At 48.5% G+C, this 18,734-nt stretch overlaps 1 protein-coding gene across 2 annotated transcripts in view; it reads right to left on the bottom strand.

Moving 5' to 3' along the window:
* BICD2 (BICD cargo adaptor 2) overlaps positions 1-9,136 on the bottom strand; it is a 56,089-nt gene extending 46,953 nt beyond the window's left edge. The window contains exon 1 of one of the 2 annotated variants that reach the window (XM_005901837.2): positions 8,758-9,136. In XM_005901837.2, the coding sequence (XP_005901899.1) occupies positions 8,758-8,997 (240 nt within the window). In that variant the 5' untranslated portion in view covers positions 8,998-9,136. The remainder of the gene's footprint in view (positions 1-8,757) is intronic. The other variant, XM_005901838.3, reaches the window with a different exon arrangement.
* Positions 9,137-18,734: the final 9,598 nt, after the last annotated feature.

Raw genomic sequence — 18,734 nt, 5'->3', positions numbered from 1 at the left:
GACCCTCTGCCTGGTGCCTTTGGCCCAGGCACGCTCCCTTCTCCAAAGCCTCACAGCCTTCTGTCGGTCCTGAAAACAGATGTGATCCAGACTTCAACCAACACGGGCACAAAGGGGCATCCCACAGTGGAGGTGAGACTGATGCTGAGAGCACAGGAGGGAAAAGAGGTGTGCTTGGCAGTGAGAGTCTGCGGGAGATGTAGATTTGGCAGCCTGGCGTGTGGAGCACCACCCACACCAACCGTAAATCTATCATGGGTCCCGAAAACCTGTCCTAAAGATGGTGAAGAGGGGGAGCAGGCATGGGGAAAGGCTGGCATCTTGAGGGTGGAGTTTGGCCCTAGCACCACAGGAAGGGCCAGAGCTAGAGGCCTGGCAGGCTGGAAAGGGGCTTACACAGGTGACCTGAGATAAAAGAGAAGGCATCTGAAGCCCAGAAAGGAACATGTCTGTTACACTTTTGGAGGAACCTGGCAGCCAGCTTCTGCCTGTGGGGCAAGCAGCTATTAAATGCCCAAGTGGGACTCAATCCCAGGTCTGAGCAGTGGCTGAGTCCACACCTCTCCCTTAACTCCTGAGTCAAACGCATAAGGCTAGCAGGTTAAGCAACTCTCCAGGTGGATTCTCAGGGGTAAAGACAACCCTAACTGAGCTGCTCAAACAGAAGTTCCCATGGACCATCTTAAAAAGACACAGAGAAGTCTCACTTCTCATCTTCTATCAAAAATCTAACCAACTGTACTAGTGATTTTTGTTTTTAACAGTTTGCACTCTATTACTTTTCCTCAAGATTAAAAAAAAAAAAAAGACTATCGATTGATTATGACCAGGACCAACCCTGTCAACGCAGGGCTGAAGACCCAGGCCAGCAGACACCATTCAGTTGTGCTGAGTCACACAACAAAAAACACAGGCCTTAAGGGGAAGATTCGCCACTAACACATGAAAAGGACACAAACCTAATAAAATCAGCAGCATACAATCAAGAGAGTAGAGTACTGGAAAAAGGATAATTGCACAGATCAACAGAACAGAACAGAACTTCCAGGAGTAGACCCACACACGTAATAGGCTGATCTTTGACAAAGGAGCAAAAGCAACTTCATAAAGAAAGTACAGTCTCATCAACAAATGGTGTTGGAGCTTGTACATCCATGTGCAAAAACAAAAAGAATCCTGGACACAGACTATATACTTCTCACAAAAACCAACCTGAAATGAACCAGAGATCTAAGATCTAAATATAAAAGGCAAAATTTATCAACCTCTAGACAGAAACATAGGAAAAGATCTACATGACCTTAGGCTTGGTGATGACAATCTTAATATGAAAGCAAAATGGCACTAAAATTAAAAACTGCTCTGTGAAAGACACTGTTAAGGGAATGAAAAGCCAAATCACTAGGTTACAAATTTGAAAAGTAGGACTTGTATCCAAAATAAAGAATTCTTAAAATCTATAATAAGAAAACAAATATTTCCATTTTAAAATGACCAAAAGATCGGAACAGACAACTCAACAAAGAAGATATACAAACAGCAAGCAAACACATGAAAACACGTTCCACATCATATGTCAGCAGAGAAATGCAGATGAGAACTATGAGATGCCCCCACACACCTACTCTAGTGGATAAAAGCCAAAACACTGGCAACACCGAATGCAGGTACAGAGACGGAGCAGGAGCTCTCATTCACTGCTGGCGGGAATACAGACTCGTGCAGCACTTGCAAGGTGATTTCTTACAAAATTAAACGTACTCTTAGCCTATGATCCAAAAAGTTGCATACTCTTTGGTGTTTACCTAAAAGAGTTGATAATTTATGTCCACACAAAACGTGCACATGGATGCTTTATAACAGCTTTGTCACAGCAAACACCCCCAACTGGAAGTAACCAAGATGCCCAGTTTGAATGGATAAACAAACTATGGTACATCTAAACAATTCTGTGATTTTTTTAAATAAAAAGAGCTATCAGGCCATGAAAACACATGGATCAATCTTAAACGCATGTCGCTAAGTGAAAGAAGCCAACATGAAAAGGTTACATACTGTATGATTTCAATTATATGACATTCTAGAAAAGGGAAAAAAACTACAGAAAAAGTAAAGGATCAATGGTTGCCATGGGTTCTTTTTGGGGGGTGGAGCAGTGTTGAATAGGTAAAGTACAGGGATTTTATAATGCAGTACAACAAGTCTGTAAAGCAACTATGAACTGAACAGGGAAATCCAAACGCTGACCAGATAAAAGACAACATTAAGGAATCACTGTTAATCCTATGAGGTGTAAAAATTAATCTGTGACTATGTTTTATTTTTTTTTAAAGTTATCTTCTCAGCACAACACATCAATGTACTTACGGAAGAAGTGAGACACAAAATGCAGGCTGCCAAAGCTGGAGGCACCAAAGTGGGTAGGAAAACACGCAGGCCAATGTCTCTGCTCTGGTTGTGCATAGAACATCCCCTCAAGATGGAAACCCTTTAGGAGGGGAACTGCTTTCAAAAAGCAGACCCATAAAACTCAAACCACAACCATTATTGCACATGACACCGTAGACTGGACGTGCACAGCAGCTTCCAAACCCATGGAAATCTTCATTATCTTCATCCAGTTGAATGAAACCTACTTTACTGCAACTCAGAGAGTAACCCCAAACCCCGTCTCTCCTTAAAAACAACTGTTATAGATGCTCAAAGCACTTTCTGGTTTTTAGAATACCATATGCATCTCACACACACATAAAGGAAGAAAAAGCTGGCAAGCAGAAATACGCAGTAGTCCTCCATACACATTCCGTACTTTCTACAGAGACATGCTCATTTCCACTTTTTGATCTTGATGAAAGTGAAAGAGGATGTATCATGTGAAACTGATGCTTTCGAGTGAAAAAGCTGGCTTAAAACTCAACATTCAAAAAACTAAGACCATGGCATCTAGTCCCATCACTTCATGGCAAATAGATGGGGAAACAATGGAAACAGTGACAGACTTTATTTTCTTGGGCTCCAAAAATCACTGCAGACAGTGACTGCAGCCATGAAATTAGAAGACCCTTGCTCCTTAGAAGAAAAACTATGCCAAACCTAGACAGCATATTAAAAAGCAGAGACATCACTTTGCCAACAAAGGTCCATCTAGTCAAAGCTATGGTTTTTCCAGTAGTCATGTACGGATGTGAGAGTTGGACCATAAAGACGGCTGAGCACTGAAGAACTGATGCTTTCAAATTATGGTACTGGAGAAGACTCTTGAGAGTCCCATGGACAACAAGGAGATCAAACCAGTCAATCTTAAAGGAAATCAACCCTGAATATTCATTGGAAGGGGAATGCTGAAGTTGAAGCTCCCGTATTTTGGCCACCTAATGGGCAGAGCCAACTCATTGGAAAAGACCTTGATGCTGGGAAAAATTGAAGGCAGGAGGAGAAGGGGGCAACCAAAGATGAGATGGTTGGATGGCATCACCAACTTAATAGACATGAGTTTGAGCAAACTCCAGGAGACAGCAAAGGATAGGGAAGCCTGGCGTGCTACAGTCCAAGGTGTTACAAAGAGTCAGTCACAACTGAGGGACTGGACAACAGCAAAAGTAAATGAATAACTTTTTGAGTGAACTCCGGGAGTTGGTGATGGACAGGGAGGCCTGGCGTGTTGTGATTCAAGGGGTCGCAAAGAGTTGGACATGACTGAGCGACTGAACTGAACTGAACTGAATCTCTAGAGAAGAAAGCAGTCTTCTCCTCCTTAATGCCATCGACTACCCGACACTGGACTGTCCGTTCAGCCACATGTCCCTGACACCCACCCTGCTCCTACAGCCCCATCTGTCAGCCCACCTCCCTGGGTGGTTTGATGCCCAGGACAGCAGCTAGAAGGTCACACTGGGCACTCCTGGCTCTGGAGAATAGCTCAAGGGGCCACACTCCAAACAGTAGACAATATGGGGCCTGAGGCCCAGGAGGGTCTCATCTAGCCTCTGCCCACTAGCCACTTTCACTTCACTAAGAAACCAAATCTTTCTTTACCTTCAATGTGTGTACCGGCCCTTTATCCAGTGCACACATGTGGAGCAGCAGGTCTGACTGAGGAGTGGCTGCCCCAGGCTGACAAGGGTACACTGAGCTCCCACTTCACAGGAAGGGGTTGGGCTCCCTGAGCGGGAAGGCCCAGCGAGAGTCTGTGTCTGCCTTGCCACAGCTCTCTCTGAGGCAGCTGCTCAAACACACGGAGCCTCAGCCACTACCTGCCTAAGTGCCCCAGGCACACTGGCCTGAGGGCAGAGCCATTCCTCTGGGGCCACATAGCTCCTGAGGGCCCAGGCAGGGTCCCGTTGGCCCCGTGGAGCCAGAATGTGGAAACCACAGCCCTTGACAGCACAGGTAGCACCTCCTCGCCTGCCCGGGCACAGCCACTCTCAGGCCTGGCCTCCCTCCTGCACCAGTCATGGAAAAGCAGCTCCTTCTAAGTGTGTCCACCCACCTGTCCAGAGCCACGCCCCCAAAACACTGAAGTACACAGCAGCTCACCCACCATGGCCTAAAGGAAAACAGACTGCCAGGTGACATGGGGGTCTCAGGAGTTTTCAAAAGTAGAAGAGCCCTCAAGATTGCTTCACGATGCCACACCAGCTACAAGCTCTACAGGCAGGAAAGTGGGGAGTGCCCAGCAATGTGGACACAATAGGCCACGTGGTCACTGCCTTTGGATGCTGGAAGCTGCCTCTCCCAACTATCAGATCCCTGGGAGCAGGGCCACCTCAGCACCTCCAGGACTTCCTGGAACTTAACTTCTTTCCCAAGTCAGGCTTCTTCAGGCTAACAGCAGACTACCACACAGCTGGCCCTGAGAGGCCCATAGGACTCCCAGAGCCTCCCAATCCCCAATGGCTCTCTGCTCCAAGTTCAAGGGTGGTAACAGATAAGTGGGATCCTCACAGAGTCTGGCCCAAATCAGGACTTTTCCTGTCCCAAGACAAACACTTGAGGAGGTTGAGCCTTGCACAGAGGATTCCCATTACCTTCCCTCCTCCGCAGGTGTCCGCTCTCTTGGGGACAGGTTGCCTGGGCTCACAGTCTTGAGTCAAAGCCAACTTCTTCGTGCCTTGGTTTCCACAGCAGTACAACAGACCTAACAGGGTAGTGACCCCAAAAGTCAGAATGAGGACTGCAGGAGTTGGTGGGGCACAGGGAGGCTAGAGCCACTCATCAATAGGGGTGAAGCCTGGGCAACAGCCCTCACATCACCCTCCTCTGGAGCCAGCTCATGGCTGGAACTTCTACAAACCTGGACAGGAACCTGGTGCCCAAGGACCACTTCCAACTTGGTCTGAGCTACTGCACCTTCCTCAGACACTCACACCCATCCCTACCTTGGTTTCCCCATCCTCTGAGAGAGAAAATTATGATAAAGAGAGATGGGAAGGAGGAAGCAAAGAGGACAGAGCAGCTGCTCTCACCAGCTCTGCCACAGTTCTTCATGCAGCTGCTGAGCCTATAGGATGAGAGGGATACCCATGTGGGTCACCTGGGAGCTGGGCTCAGACAAGTCCAGAGGAGGCTTTGAAAAGCATCCAGGCCTTGAAGGGCAGGCAGGACTTCCAAGATCCAAGACTGGGAAGAGGCAGGGATAGTGAGGACCATGAAGGCAATTAGGAAGCAGGGGAGCAGTGTAGGCTGAGCCAGGCCAGCGGCTCAGGCTGCCCTCTAGGAGACGCAGTGGGGCTGCTCCAGATCCCGCAAGGAGTAGAGATAAGACAATGAGAGGGACAGTAGGAAGGGTATCCAGGGTCGGGTGAGGTAGAGGGAAGGAAGAAGCTTAAGATACCAGCCAGCACACACTTACTGTGTGTGCTTACTGAGTAAGCACTTACTGTGTGCCAGGCACCAGTCCCAGCCTGTGACAGGTTGCAGCTCACCAAATTCCACCCCTGGGTTCCCTGGGATGTAAGTATACTGCACAGCCAAGATCCTGAGGTAGCACAGAAGCCAGCAAGGACGTCCAGACCTTGTCTTCCTGCTCTCTCTGGAAGCTGAAAGAGGATGGGGCTGCGACTGCACTAGGACTCCCACCACTGGCCCTTACATTCCAAACCAAACCCTCACATTCCAAAGAGCTACCCACTCCCGGTGCCTAACTGAGCCCTGCAGGCAGCAACCGTCAGCCCAGCACCCCTGCCCTCCTCAAACCGCAGCTGAGGACACACAGCAAGACGTTCCATGGCCACTAAGGACAGGAAACACCACATGGCTGACCAAAATTTATCCGATTCTCTTCCCCACCATGGTGGGGAAGGGACACAGCAGAACTTGGGACAGACGGGGCCCTCAGTAGGCCAGGCTCAATCACTAGCAAAATGGGCCATTAGTACCCCTCCTCCCTAACACCATGGTGTCAGCAGGACACAGACACACACACACTTACCAAGCGAGAAAGGCTGCAGGGCCGGCACCACTGCCCTACACAGGACACTCTTCAGGTCTGGTCGCAAACCCAGTCACCTGGGATAGGCCAGTCGGCTTTCCTCCCTCAAGACAATACTATCTACAAACGCTGAACAGGAACACAGGTACCTCTGTGGCATGACTTGTTAGTGACCGAACCCACTTTAGTTAAAGAAATAAAGCTTTAAAAAGAATGAAGATGGCTCGTCTCTCTACAGGAGAAAAAAATTTTTAAAAGATCCAATAGATACTGTCTCCTTAAATCTTAATTTTTTTTTTCAAATTATTTTTATTTATTTAGCTGCACTGGGTCTTTCTGAAGCAGCATTTGGGATCTAGTTCCCTGATCAGGGATCGAACCTATGCCCCCTGCATTGAGAGAGAGGAGTCTTAGCCACTGTACCACCAAGGAAGTCCCTAAATCTTTATTTTTTAAAATAAGAGTTAATACTTTGAAGTATAACAATACAAAGATTTAGAGAGGCTGACTGACTTTGCGTAAATGGATGTGAGCTTTCTGGCAATATCTACTGAGGCTCTGATGCCCCTTCCTCTAGCTTCTGCTCAGACTTCCATCTGAATAGACTCTGAGGGGAGGGGCGGGGGAAGGCCAGGCTCCCCTCTGAAGTGTAGAGAAGGTGAACCTAAGATGCTCCCACTTCATTTTCTCAAGGCCCCTAAGCCTCCCTCCATCATTGCCTGCCCCATATAGTAAGATAAGGCTTTTGCCAGAGGGATCACATATCACCCCTCTAGTAGATTTAGTGCCAGATAAGGCTGGCTTGGAGGAGGTACCAATACCTGCTGACATATACAAGACCTCAAGTTGAAGGAGCTACAGAACTATCCTCCTTGGGCACCCTTATCTGTCTTCTACAGACACTAACAGGGCACTTGTTCCACCAAGCACAGATTTAAGTACCTTCATGCATTAACTCCCTTTACTATCAGAAGGGAACCTGACTGGTCTCCCAAGTGAGGCATGGAGGCTCAAAACACTCCAGGGACCTGCCTGAGGCCACCTGGAGCAGGCTGCTGGGAGGTGGGCAGCTGGAGAAGCAGCAAATGTGGTGGATCCTGAGACCAAGGGCCAAGAGCCCACCTGGACAAGGGAAGAATCAAGTAGGGAAGGAGAAAACTATCTCAGACACTGACAGGCTAAATATCTGACACCTTCTCTAGCCTTTTTCAATGTATCTCAGATGAACCCTTTCTAGGTGAGATGGTGTGGTGGGAGAAGGTGCATGCTCATAGCCCCATCACCAGTAAGGGGCAAGACCTAGGTCCAAACCTGAGTGTCCACCCAGAAAGCAACTTCTCCCTCCCCACCCCTACAACAAGGCTGGGAAGTCAAGAAGGATTGAGATAGGAATTGGTGTTTAAAATCATCTAAGAGAACTACTTCAGGGAAGGACTGCCTAGCTTTACCACTGCAAGATTTCTTGGTAGCCCAGTGGTCCAACCTGTTCATCCCAGAGTAAAAATATCACAGGAGAGATAAGGCTTCACCTGTGACAAAAATCCACAGACGTGTCCCTCAACTTTGGGAAAGGGCCTGGATGGGCATCTAGGGCAGGAAGTGGACAGAACACTGTATCCCAGAGAAGTAACCAGCGGGGTGGTCAGAGAGCAGAGCATGGGGAAGGCCTGTGGGATACCCCGGCCAGCTGTGATCGCCACATGCAAGGCAAGTCCCCAACTTGACCCTTTCCTGGTGTCCCGGCGCTCACAAAAGACGCTGAAACCGCTGAAGGCAGCTGCGCCCAGAGACAGGAGATGATATACACAGAAATGATGGATACACACGCCTGGTGTTTCCCAGCCGGCCACCTGCATCCATCCCACGTCCAAATCCCCGCTACTCAAAAAGTCAAACACCGCAAAGGACACCACCCCCACCGTGCCCGAGACCTGCCATCAAGAGCAGAAAGGCTAACCACCAGGCTCCACCGCAGCCCTTGACGCGGAGGCCAGGGCTTCTAGAACCCAAATCGCCCACAGCACCTAAGGCCCGTCATCCACTGCAGGGCCGCCTCCGGGACGGCCAACCACACTGACCCCGGGTGCTCCGGTGCTGGTCTGGTCGGCGCGGAGTCAGCAGTCGGCTGGTGGTCGACCTAACTCGGGCTAAGGGGTCAGTTCGGCCTGGGTCGGCGGCTGCCTCGGGGGTCGCCTTCTTGGCTCGGGTCAAGGGCCGATTCTGGGGTCGGCGCGGAGGTCAGTTCGGAGGGATGAGGGATCCGGGTCCGGAGTCGGAAACGGCCGGGGGACACGGAGGGCGTGGCGCCAGCCGCCCTTGTTCCTTACCTCCTTGAGCTGCTCCATCTCGCCGCGGATGGCCTCGTAGTCCACCTCAAGCTCTTCGAACTGCAGTTTGAGTTGGTGCTTCTCCTCGAGGACTGCCAGCCCGTACTCGGCCGCCTGGATCTTCTCACGCGTGGTCTCGGCCAGCTCGTGCGACAGCCGCTTCACCTCCGCGCGCAGCCACTCTGGCTGCGCCTCCATCACGAGCCGCGCGTACTCTTCTTCCTCGGACGGCGCGGACATGGTGGCCACGGCCCGAGTCGCACCACTCGCTCCGTCGGAGGCTCAGACCAGACTCCTGTCCGCGCCGCCCCGCCCGACGGCAACCCGGCCGCAGCCGCCGCCACCGCCGCCGCCGCCGTCGCCGCCGCGCAGCCGCAGTGAGCTCGCGGTCGCGCGGGGCACTGTGGGGGCCATAGTCCCGCCTGCGGCAACTACAAGGCCGGTCGTGCCCCGCGCCCGTCTTCCCCCGCCTGTGATTGGCCCGGGCTCCGTTCCGGGCGGCCCCTTCCAATTCCGTAGCCTCCGCCGCCGCCGCGCGGAGCATTGTGGGGGTCGTGGTCCAGTCGCCGCGCTGACTACAAGGCCCGTAGTTCCCCACGCCCTCCCGCCCCCGCCAGTGATTGGCCGGCGCGTCCGCCGTCGCGGAGCCGGAAACTGGCGTTTTCCGCTGCCAGTCCCGGGGCGTGGGAGGTGGGGGTCGGTGGTTAGGTGGGTCGCTGGAGAGGGTGCGCACTGCGCTGCTCAGGGGAATGGGTGGAGCGGGCCCCCGATATGAACCACCAGAGGTGGAGCGCCCGGAGAGTCGGGGGAACCGCGGGCCAGGTGGCGGTGAGGATTGTAACCTGCTGGTTCGGGCCTTATCCAGTGGGAAAAATGGTCAAACCACTAGCAGAAGAGGCGCCTTCCATCCAGCTAAATACGAAATGCCGCGTGCGTGTTTCCTAAGAATTAGGCATCTCCATTCGCTCTACAGTGATCCAATTCAGGACCGTCGACACGGACGCGGCCTAACTCCAGCATAGCGTCCCTGCGCTTGTAGCACGGTTCCAGCCCAGGACCTGGTCCTGGGTCACTCAAACGGCAGTCAGCTGTCTTTACTCTGCTCCTTTGTCTTCATGACCTTGACCTTTCTGAGGCGTGCAAGCCAGAGATGTATACACCGATGCATCCTCCAGGGTTAGAGTAGATTATGCACTTCGGCTGGAATATCACGAGATGGGGCTAAATTTTCAAAGAATTCTATCCGGAAGCTCGTAAACCCATCGCCCCGGTGCTGCTGGGCACTCCTTTGTAATCACTATCCTATGAGAAGACAATTTACACTTTTGGCAACCCACTCCAGTATTCTTGCCTGGAGAATCCCATGGACGGAGGAGCCTGGAGGGCTACAGTCCACGGGGTCGCAAAGAGTCGGACACGACTGAGCGACTTCACTCACTTGCGGTAGATTTGATTTATAATGTTTCAGGTGTACAAAATAGTGATTAACAATTTTAAAAAATTATACTCCATTTACAGTTATACAATATTGACTATATTCCTTGTGCTCTACAATATATTGTAGCTTTATTTTATACATAGTGGTTTGTATCTCTTGATCCCTTACCCCTATCCTGCCCCTCCCCATTTCCTTCTCCCGGCTACTAACCACTAGTTTGTTCTCTTTATCTGAGTGTTTTCTTTGTTGTTGTTATATACACTAGTTTATTTTTTAGTTTCCACAGAAAAGTTATAACATACAGTATTTGTCTTTCTTTGTGTCATTTCACTTAGCATAATATCTTATAGGTCTATCCATGTTGTTGCAGGTGGCAAAATTTAATTTTTTTAATGACAGTACTATTTCATACCACATAGTCTTTATCCATTTATCTGTTGTTAGACGTTTAGGCTGTTTCCATATCTTGGCTACTGTAAATAATGCTGCTATGAACATTGGGTGGAGAAGGAAATGGCAACCCACTCTAGTACTCTTGCCTAGAGAATTCCGTGGACAGAGGAGCCTGGTGGGCTGCTGTCCATGGGGTCACAGAGTCGGACATAACTGAAGCGACTTAGCACGCGTTGTAGGAGGAAATGGCAACCTACTCCAGTATTCTTGCCCGGAGAATCCCAGGGACAGAGGAGCCTAGTGGGCTGCCATCTATGGGGTCACACAGAGTTGGACACCACGGAAGCGACTTAGCAGCAGCAGCAGCATGAACATTGGGGTGGAATTGTATCTTTTTGAATTAGTGTTTTCACTTTCTTCGGATATAAAACCAGGAGTGGAATTAATGGATCATATACTAGTTCTTTTTATTTTTTGGTTTTTTGAAGAATCTCCATACTGTTTCCATAGTGGCTGCACCAATTTATGTTCTCACCAACACTTTACGAGAATTCCCTTTTCTGTATATACTCACCAACATTTGTTGTTTGTAGTCTTGATGATAGCGACTCTTTGCAACCCTGTGGACTATAGCCTGCCAGGCTTCTCTGTCCATGGGATTCTCCAGGCAAGAATACTGGAGTGGGTTGCCTCCAGGGGATCTTCCTAACCCAGGGATCTAAACCCACATTTCTTAATGTCTCCTATATTGGCAGGTGGGTTCTTTACCGCTAGTGCCACCTGGGAAGCCCATTCTTACAGGTGTGAGATCATAGCTTATTATGGTTTTGATTTGTATTTCTCTAATAATTAACAGTGTTGAGCATCTTTTCATGTGCCTATTAGCCATCCACATGTCTTTCTTGGAAAAATGTCTGTTCAGGTTTCCAGCCCATTTTTTAATCGTATTGTTTGGTTTTTTGATATTGACTTAAATGAGCTCCTCAAACTTTTAGCTGACTAGTTTTCATTGATATTTCTTGCCTAAAGAAATTAGATTATTAACCAGACTATTCTATTTCCCTCATTCCTGTTCCACTTACTTAACTTTGTACTTTAGAGAAGATATTTCATTCGTTAGTGATATGAATCTGTGGATTCTCATTTTACTTAATGAGTTATAATCCATTATTCTCCATATTCACTTAGATGCTCAGATGTGGCAGATCTGGCTAGTGGAAGCTGCTCAGTTGAGTCTGTGTCCTTTCAACATGTCATGATTTTTGAGAATTTTCTTTGATTATAGCAAAGTTGTTTCAGGATCATCTTATACTCTGTGTCCCAGACCTGGAATCAGCCATTTCTCTAAAGAGCCCTTATTCCTTTTAGTGGTTTAATGGTTTATTTGTCTGAGGAGAATATGTCATAATTTTACTTGTGAAATTAAAAAATTACTTTTAGGGCATTCAACCACAGTAGCAGTATGATGCCCAAACAGCCAGTCTGTCCTGGTTTTAGCACCAAGTCCCAAGTCCTGAAAAGCCCTAAGGCCCATGCTCACCATTCAGTCTAAGTGGGAGAGGTGATTGGGAAGAGAAGTGAGGAGGAACAGGCCTTGTTTGAGTGAGATTAACATAAGATGAAATACTGATACACTGGTGTCTCAGAGGTTAAAGCATCTGCCTGCAATGCGAGACACTAGGGTTCAATCCCTGGGTGGGGAAGATCCCCTGGAGAAGGAAATGGCAACCCACTCCAGTACTCTTGCCTGGAGAATCCCATGGAGGGAGGAGCCTGGTAGGTTACAGTCCATGGGGTCGAAAAGAGTCGGACACGACTGAGCGACTTCACTTTCACTTCACTTTGACCCAAGCTGTCTAAACTCCAAACCCCTACCCAACTCCACACCTTCATATGAGGCTGGGCTGAGGGAGGGAGAGAATAAAAGGTGGGAATCTGGTGCAGGCATTGACAACAAAGCTTAGGGTGACAGTAGAAGGGGATAGGCAAAGACTCTTACAGGTACTGGGGACAGAGTGCCTATCCCTGGAAGAGTCATGATATGTAACAATATCGGGGGGATAGGCATCAAGAGAAGATTCCCTGCAGAGGTGACACCCAACTGGAGACCCAGAAAGTGCACAGGAAGTGGCCAGTCAGGCTGGTGGAATAGGGGATTGGCAAAGATAAGAGAGGTGGGGCCACTGCTTGTTGGGCTCCAACTGGGTCTCCAACATTGCCAGATACTTTACCTCCATTATCTCTTTGAATGCTCCCAACACCCCAGAGTGTGGGACTTTGCTCTCCTAGTGGCTCAGACAGTAAAGCGTCTGTCTGCAATGCAGGAGACCCAGATTCGATCCCTTGGTTGGAAAGATCCCCTGGAGAAGGAAATGACAACCCACTCCAGTATTCTTGCCTGGAAAATCCCATGGATTGTGGAGCCTGGTAGGCTACCGTCCATGCGATCACAAAGAGTAGGACATGACTGAGCGACTTCACTTACAAATGAGAAACGAAGCTCAGGGTAAAGGCCTCAGTGTCACCTTTGACGATTTGTCAATCTCTAAGCAAATGACAGACCCAGAACTTGCCTTGACCTCCTGCCTTCCTGACTGCTCCGTCTCCAAGCACTAGCATGAATCTCTTGTTGAGCTTCTCTGGTTTCTTTAATCTGGCCTCAGGTGATCTCCTCTGGAATGCTAACATCTTCTACTTGTTGGAGGTTTTAATTCTGCAAAGAACTCAAATATACTGTCATGTGTATCTGCCCTGAGGTAGAACCAGGAACCTGCTCAAGGCGAAACTTGTTTCTTGGCTGCTCCTCTCTCATCTCTGCATCTCCTCCTTTCCCTGGTTAGCAGATGTTCAAATCTGAAGGAAGGTATATTCCCTACAAGAAGTGGAGGATTCAAAATGTTCTGTGCCCAGGAGCCCCATGGGGTCAGTAAATCGTGGAACTCAGACTGGGACTTGAACCCATAGTTTTTTAATTGAGATCACACACAGGACTTAATGAAGTTCAGGTTCCTGACATCTTATCACAGAAAGAATTCAGTAAGAGATCAAGTGATAGATAAAAAGTGGTTTTATTTAGAGAGAAATACACTCCAGAGACAGAGTGTGGGCCATCCCAGAAGGCAAGAGTGGCACCAGGGTATGGGGGTTGTCAGTTTTTTAAGGGTGGGTAAATTCATAAACTAAGTGGGAAGACTATTCCAGCTATTTTGGGGAAAGGGTATTTCCAGGTTTCAGGCCTTGACACTTATTTTTAACTTTCTTGTCAGCCTTGGAACTGTCATGGTGCCTTTGTGTGTGTTATTTAGCTTGCTGATGTATTACAGTTGAGAGATGGAGTCAGTTCAGTTGCTCAATCATGTCCAACTCTTCGACCCCATGGACTGCAGCACGCCAGGCCTCCCTGTCCATCACCAACTCCCAGAGTTTACTCAAACTTATGTCCACTGAGTCAGTGATGCCATCCAACCATCTCATCCTCTGTCGTCCTCTTCTGCCTTCAATTTTTCCCAGCATCAGGGTCTTTTCAAACGAGTCAGTTCTTCGCATCACATGGCCAAAGTATTGGAGTTTCAGCTTCAACATCAGTCCTTCCAATGAACACTCAGGACTGATCTCCTTTAGGATGGACTGGTTGGATCTCCTTGCAGTCCAAGGGACTCTCAAGAGTCTTCTCCAACACCACAGTTCAAAAGCATCAATTCTTTGGCACTCAGCCTTCTTCACAGTCCAACTCTCACATCCATACATGACCACTGGCAAAACCGTAGCCTTGACTAGACAGACCTTTGTTGGCAAGGTAATATCTCTGCTTTTTAATATGCTGTCTAGGTTGTTCATAACTTTTCTTCCAAGGAGCAAGCGTCTTTTAATTTCGTGGCTGCAATCACCATCTGCAGTGATTTTGGAGACCAAGGAGCAAGCGTCTTTTAATTTCGTGGCTGCAGTCACCACCTGCAGTGACTTTGGAGAGGAGTATTTCCTGCCATATCTGTAAAGAAAGATGTCCAGCCCTCCAAATGTGAACTTCTGAGCCCTGAGGGCACTCAGGAAGGAGAACAATACTTGTGATCTGGCAGCCATTAGACTGCAGTACTCCCTACAGTAAGCACTGAGAAACAGCCTGAAAATATAGCTTAGATGCGCATGAAAGGAAAGATTCCGGTGAGCCCAGACTCTTGCATCTTCCCACACATAGAAAAGTGCTAAATTCCTTAACTTGAGATATCTGGTTTTCTTTAATTCACAAAAATACTTTCCTCATTCAGACTACCTGTCCTTTGTTGCAAACTTCTAAATAACCTGACTCCCCCTCTCCTCAACCCCACCCCACCCCTACCTCCTCAGAGCAGTTCTCTCAGGGTTACTTGAGATGCTGTCTCCCAGGCTTGAAGTCCTAGAAATTCCCACCAAATAAAACATGTCTCAGCTTTTAGGTTGTGATTATTTTTTAAGTGGACACAATGAGTATATAATGAGCCTCAAGGTCTAGTGGAATTCAACTTGTCCACCATCTTGGACCTGTTAGGTAGGTAGAATAGGGAAAAGGAGTCCAAAATGGCGGTGTCTCAAAGACAAGGAAGGTCAAAGGAAGGTCCGAGGACCAGAGTGAAAACTTCAGGCAGAACAAACAGCACTCCTGGTTAAGCCAAATTTGCATAGGGCAGGCCCAGGTGGAGGAAAAAACATATAAAAGGAGGAGCCAAAGCGCTTTCTCTCGGACTCTCTCTCCCGCGTGTGTGCGCTCTTCTCTCTCTCTCTCTTTCTCTCACTCTCTCTATCTCACTCTCCTGCTATCTTCTAAATAAAATAGAGCTGTAACACTGATTTGCCTAAGAGCTGTAACACGGTTTGTCCAAGACCCGAGAGCTGTGATGCGCCGAGGGCTTTAATGTCCAAATGCTCCAAATCTTTGTTGTCACGTGACATCTATCTGGGTGTGTCTGTATAGGTCTCCTGGGTTATCTTTTTTATCGATGATTTTAAGAATTGATTGGCTCTTTCTACTTTTCCTGAAGATTGAGGCCTCCAGGCACAATGGAGATAATAAGTAATGCCCAATGCTTTCGAGACCCCTTGGGTGACCTTAGAAGTAAATGATGTCCCATTGTCACTTTGTAATGACCTGGGCAGACCAAATCTTGGAATGATTTCATGGAGCAGTTTTTTTACCACCTCCTCAGCCTTCTCAGTCCGGGTGGGAAAGCCTTCAATCCATCCTGTGAATGTATCTATCATAACTAGTAGGTATTTATACCCTAAGAGAAACTGGTATCTGGGTGAAGTTCATCTGCAAGTCCTCTCCTGGGTAGGCCGCACGTCGTTGGACGGGCTGGGCCAGCTGGGGTCTTCGAGCTCCTTGGGGGTTGTTTAATTGGCAAGTGGGACAAGAGGAAACAACCTGTCTTATAGTTGTTTGGAGGCCTGTTCCTCTGAAGGAGCTTTCTAGTAATCTTTGGAGGGCCTTTTCTCCTAAATGAGTAGTGGCATGTAAGGAGTTAACCAACTTCCATTGGCGGTTTCCAGGCAGAAAAAGGAGTCCCTCCTTTTGGAACCACCCCATATGATCTTCTTGAAAGCCCTCGCTCTTAGCTTTAAGAGTCTCACCTTCAATATATGAAGGAGTTTCTGGCAAATTAGTCTGTGGAACTAAGGTGGCAACCCCGATTAGGTCATGGTTCTGTAATGCTGCTCTCCTAGCTGCCTGATCAGCTGCTTGGTTCCCTCGTGCCACTTCCATGTTCCCTTTTTGGTGTCCTTTACAGTGGGAGACTGAAACCTCAGTGGGCAGATGGACTGCCTCCAAGAGTCGAAGAATCTGATCACCATATTTGATTGGGGACCCTCGGGTGGTCAAGTGGCCCCTTTCTTTCCAAACAGCCACATGTGCATGTAGCACCAGAAAGGCATACTTGGAGTCAGTGTAAATGGCTATTCTTTTTCCTTTTCCCAGCTCTAAAGCTCGAGTCAGGGCTATGAGCTCAGCTAATTGGGCTGAAGTACCTGGTGGCAGAGGCTTAGCCTCTATGGTCTCAAAATTGGAGATTACTGCATACCTGGCTCTTCTTTTTTCATCCAAGACAAAGCTGCTTCCATCAGTGTACCAGATTTCCTCAGGATTGGTCAGAGGATCTTCTGACAATCCCTCTCGGGGTTTTGTCCAGTGGTCCAAGGTTTCTAGACAACAGTGAAAGAGGAGAGAGCCCTCGGGGGTAGGGAGGAGGGTGGCTGGGTTAAGAACCTCACAAGGGGATATAGTGAGGCCTGGATTTTCCATCAGCATTACTTGATATCTGAGGATTCTTTGATCAGACATCCATAAATGGCCTCTCCCATTTAGGAGTTGTTTTACTTGGTGGCTGGTTAAAATCGTTTGCCCCCAAAGGAGAGTTTTAAAGCATCTTCTATCATGATTGCAATAGCTGCAAGATTTCGAAGGCAGGGGGGCCAAACTCGGGCAGTTGGATCGAGCCTCTTGGATAAGTAAGCTACAGGCTGGGGCTCAGATCCCAACCTTTGAGTTAACACTCCCAAGCCTATTCCCTCTCTTTCATGGACATAAAGTTGGAATGCTTTTTCTGGGTCTGGCAACCTCAAGGCAGGTGCCTGAGTTAAGGCCTGTTTTAGTGTAGCCTCTGCCTCCTTTTGAGGAGTTCCCCACATCAGTGGGATTGAATCATCTCCTCCCTTTAAGCTTTCGTATAAGGGCTGGGCAATTAGACCATAATTGGGTATCCAGATTCTACAATAACCAGTTAGCCCCAGGAAAGCTCGCAATTGTTTTCGAGTCGTGGGGGAGGGCAACTGAAGGATTCCTTGTACCCGATCAGAGGACAGCCTCCTGGACCCGTGTGTAATCTGAATTCCCAGGTAAGTGACCTTTGTCTCGACCATCTGTGCCTTAGTACGGGAGACTTTATATTCCCTTTCTGCCAAGAAGTTTAGAACCTGAATTGCATGTTGTTGGGCGCTTTTCTCATCTGGAGAGCAGATTAGTAGGTCATCTACGTATTGTAATATTTTCCCATTAGGTCCCAGGTCCAGATCTAGGAGATCCCGGCTAAGGGCCTGTCCAAACAGGTAGGGGCTATCTCTGAAGCCCTGAGGTAATACTGTCCAAGTCATCTGTTTGTGTTTTTCTCCTGGGGCCTCCCACTCAAAGACAAAAAGGTATTGGGATTCTTTAGCCAGTGGTATGCAAAAAAATGCATCTTTGAGATCCAAGACTGTAAACCAGTTGGCACTGGGTGGGATTTCTCCCAAGATTACATAGGGATTGGGTACTGTGGGATGGAGGGGGACTACAGCTTCAATTATAATCCGGAGATCTTGAACCATTTGCCAGGTTCTGTCTTTTTTCTTTACTGAGAGGATTGGGGTGTTACATGGCGAACTGGTAGGGACCAATAGCCTACAAGCAAGGAATTTATTTATTAAAGGCTGTAGTCCTTCCTGAGCCTCTCTTTTGAGTGGATATTGTTTCCGGTTAGGAAACTGAGTGGGATCTCGGAGGACAATGATGACTGGTTCAGCTTGGTGGGCTCGTCCAGGAATCCCCTGGTCCCACACCTGGGGGTTAATTTTTTCTTCCCATAGTTTTTGGTCCCTCTCTATTGAAGGTATAATGGGTTCTTCAGTAGTAACCAGGAGCTGTAGAGCTCTAGGGGCTGAAAAACTTCCCATCACAAGGGTGGTCCCCAGTTTAATGAGTAGATCTCTTCCCATAAGGGGGTAGGACACTCAGGGACCACCAGAAACTGGTGGGAAAATATTTGTCCATCCCAGCAACAAAGAAGTGCTCGGGTGAATCTTTTAGTAGTTGCTTTTCCTGAAGTACCCAAAATGGTACAGGTTTGGGAGGAGAAGGCTCTGGAGTAGGAGATCAAGACAGAGTAGGTAGCCCCTGTGTCAACCAAGAAATTCTCAGACCTACCTGCCACATCCAGTTGCACCCTTGGCTCCAGCCCTGTGATGGTTATCTGTGACAGGCGGGCTGGCTGGAGCGGGCCGCTTCAGTCCTCTTGAACCATCGTATTGTGAGGGTAGGCTTGGCGCTTGACCTTGAGGCTCTTGGGTCCCGAGGGCAGAGTGCCGCCCAATGTCCCAGTTGATGGCATTTGTGGCAAGCCGTTCTAGGAGACTTGTCATG

Source organism: Bos mutus, chromosome 8 (genome assembly GCF_027580195.1).
Source record: "Bos mutus isolate GX-2022 chromosome 8, NWIPB_WYAK_1.1, whole genome shotgun sequence".
Classification (NCBI taxonomy): domain Eukaryota; kingdom Metazoa; phylum Chordata; class Mammalia; order Artiodactyla; family Bovidae; genus Bos; species Bos mutus.
The sequence above is the reverse complement of the archived record's forward strand: the minus strand, read 5'-3'. Positions and strand labels throughout refer to the sequence as shown.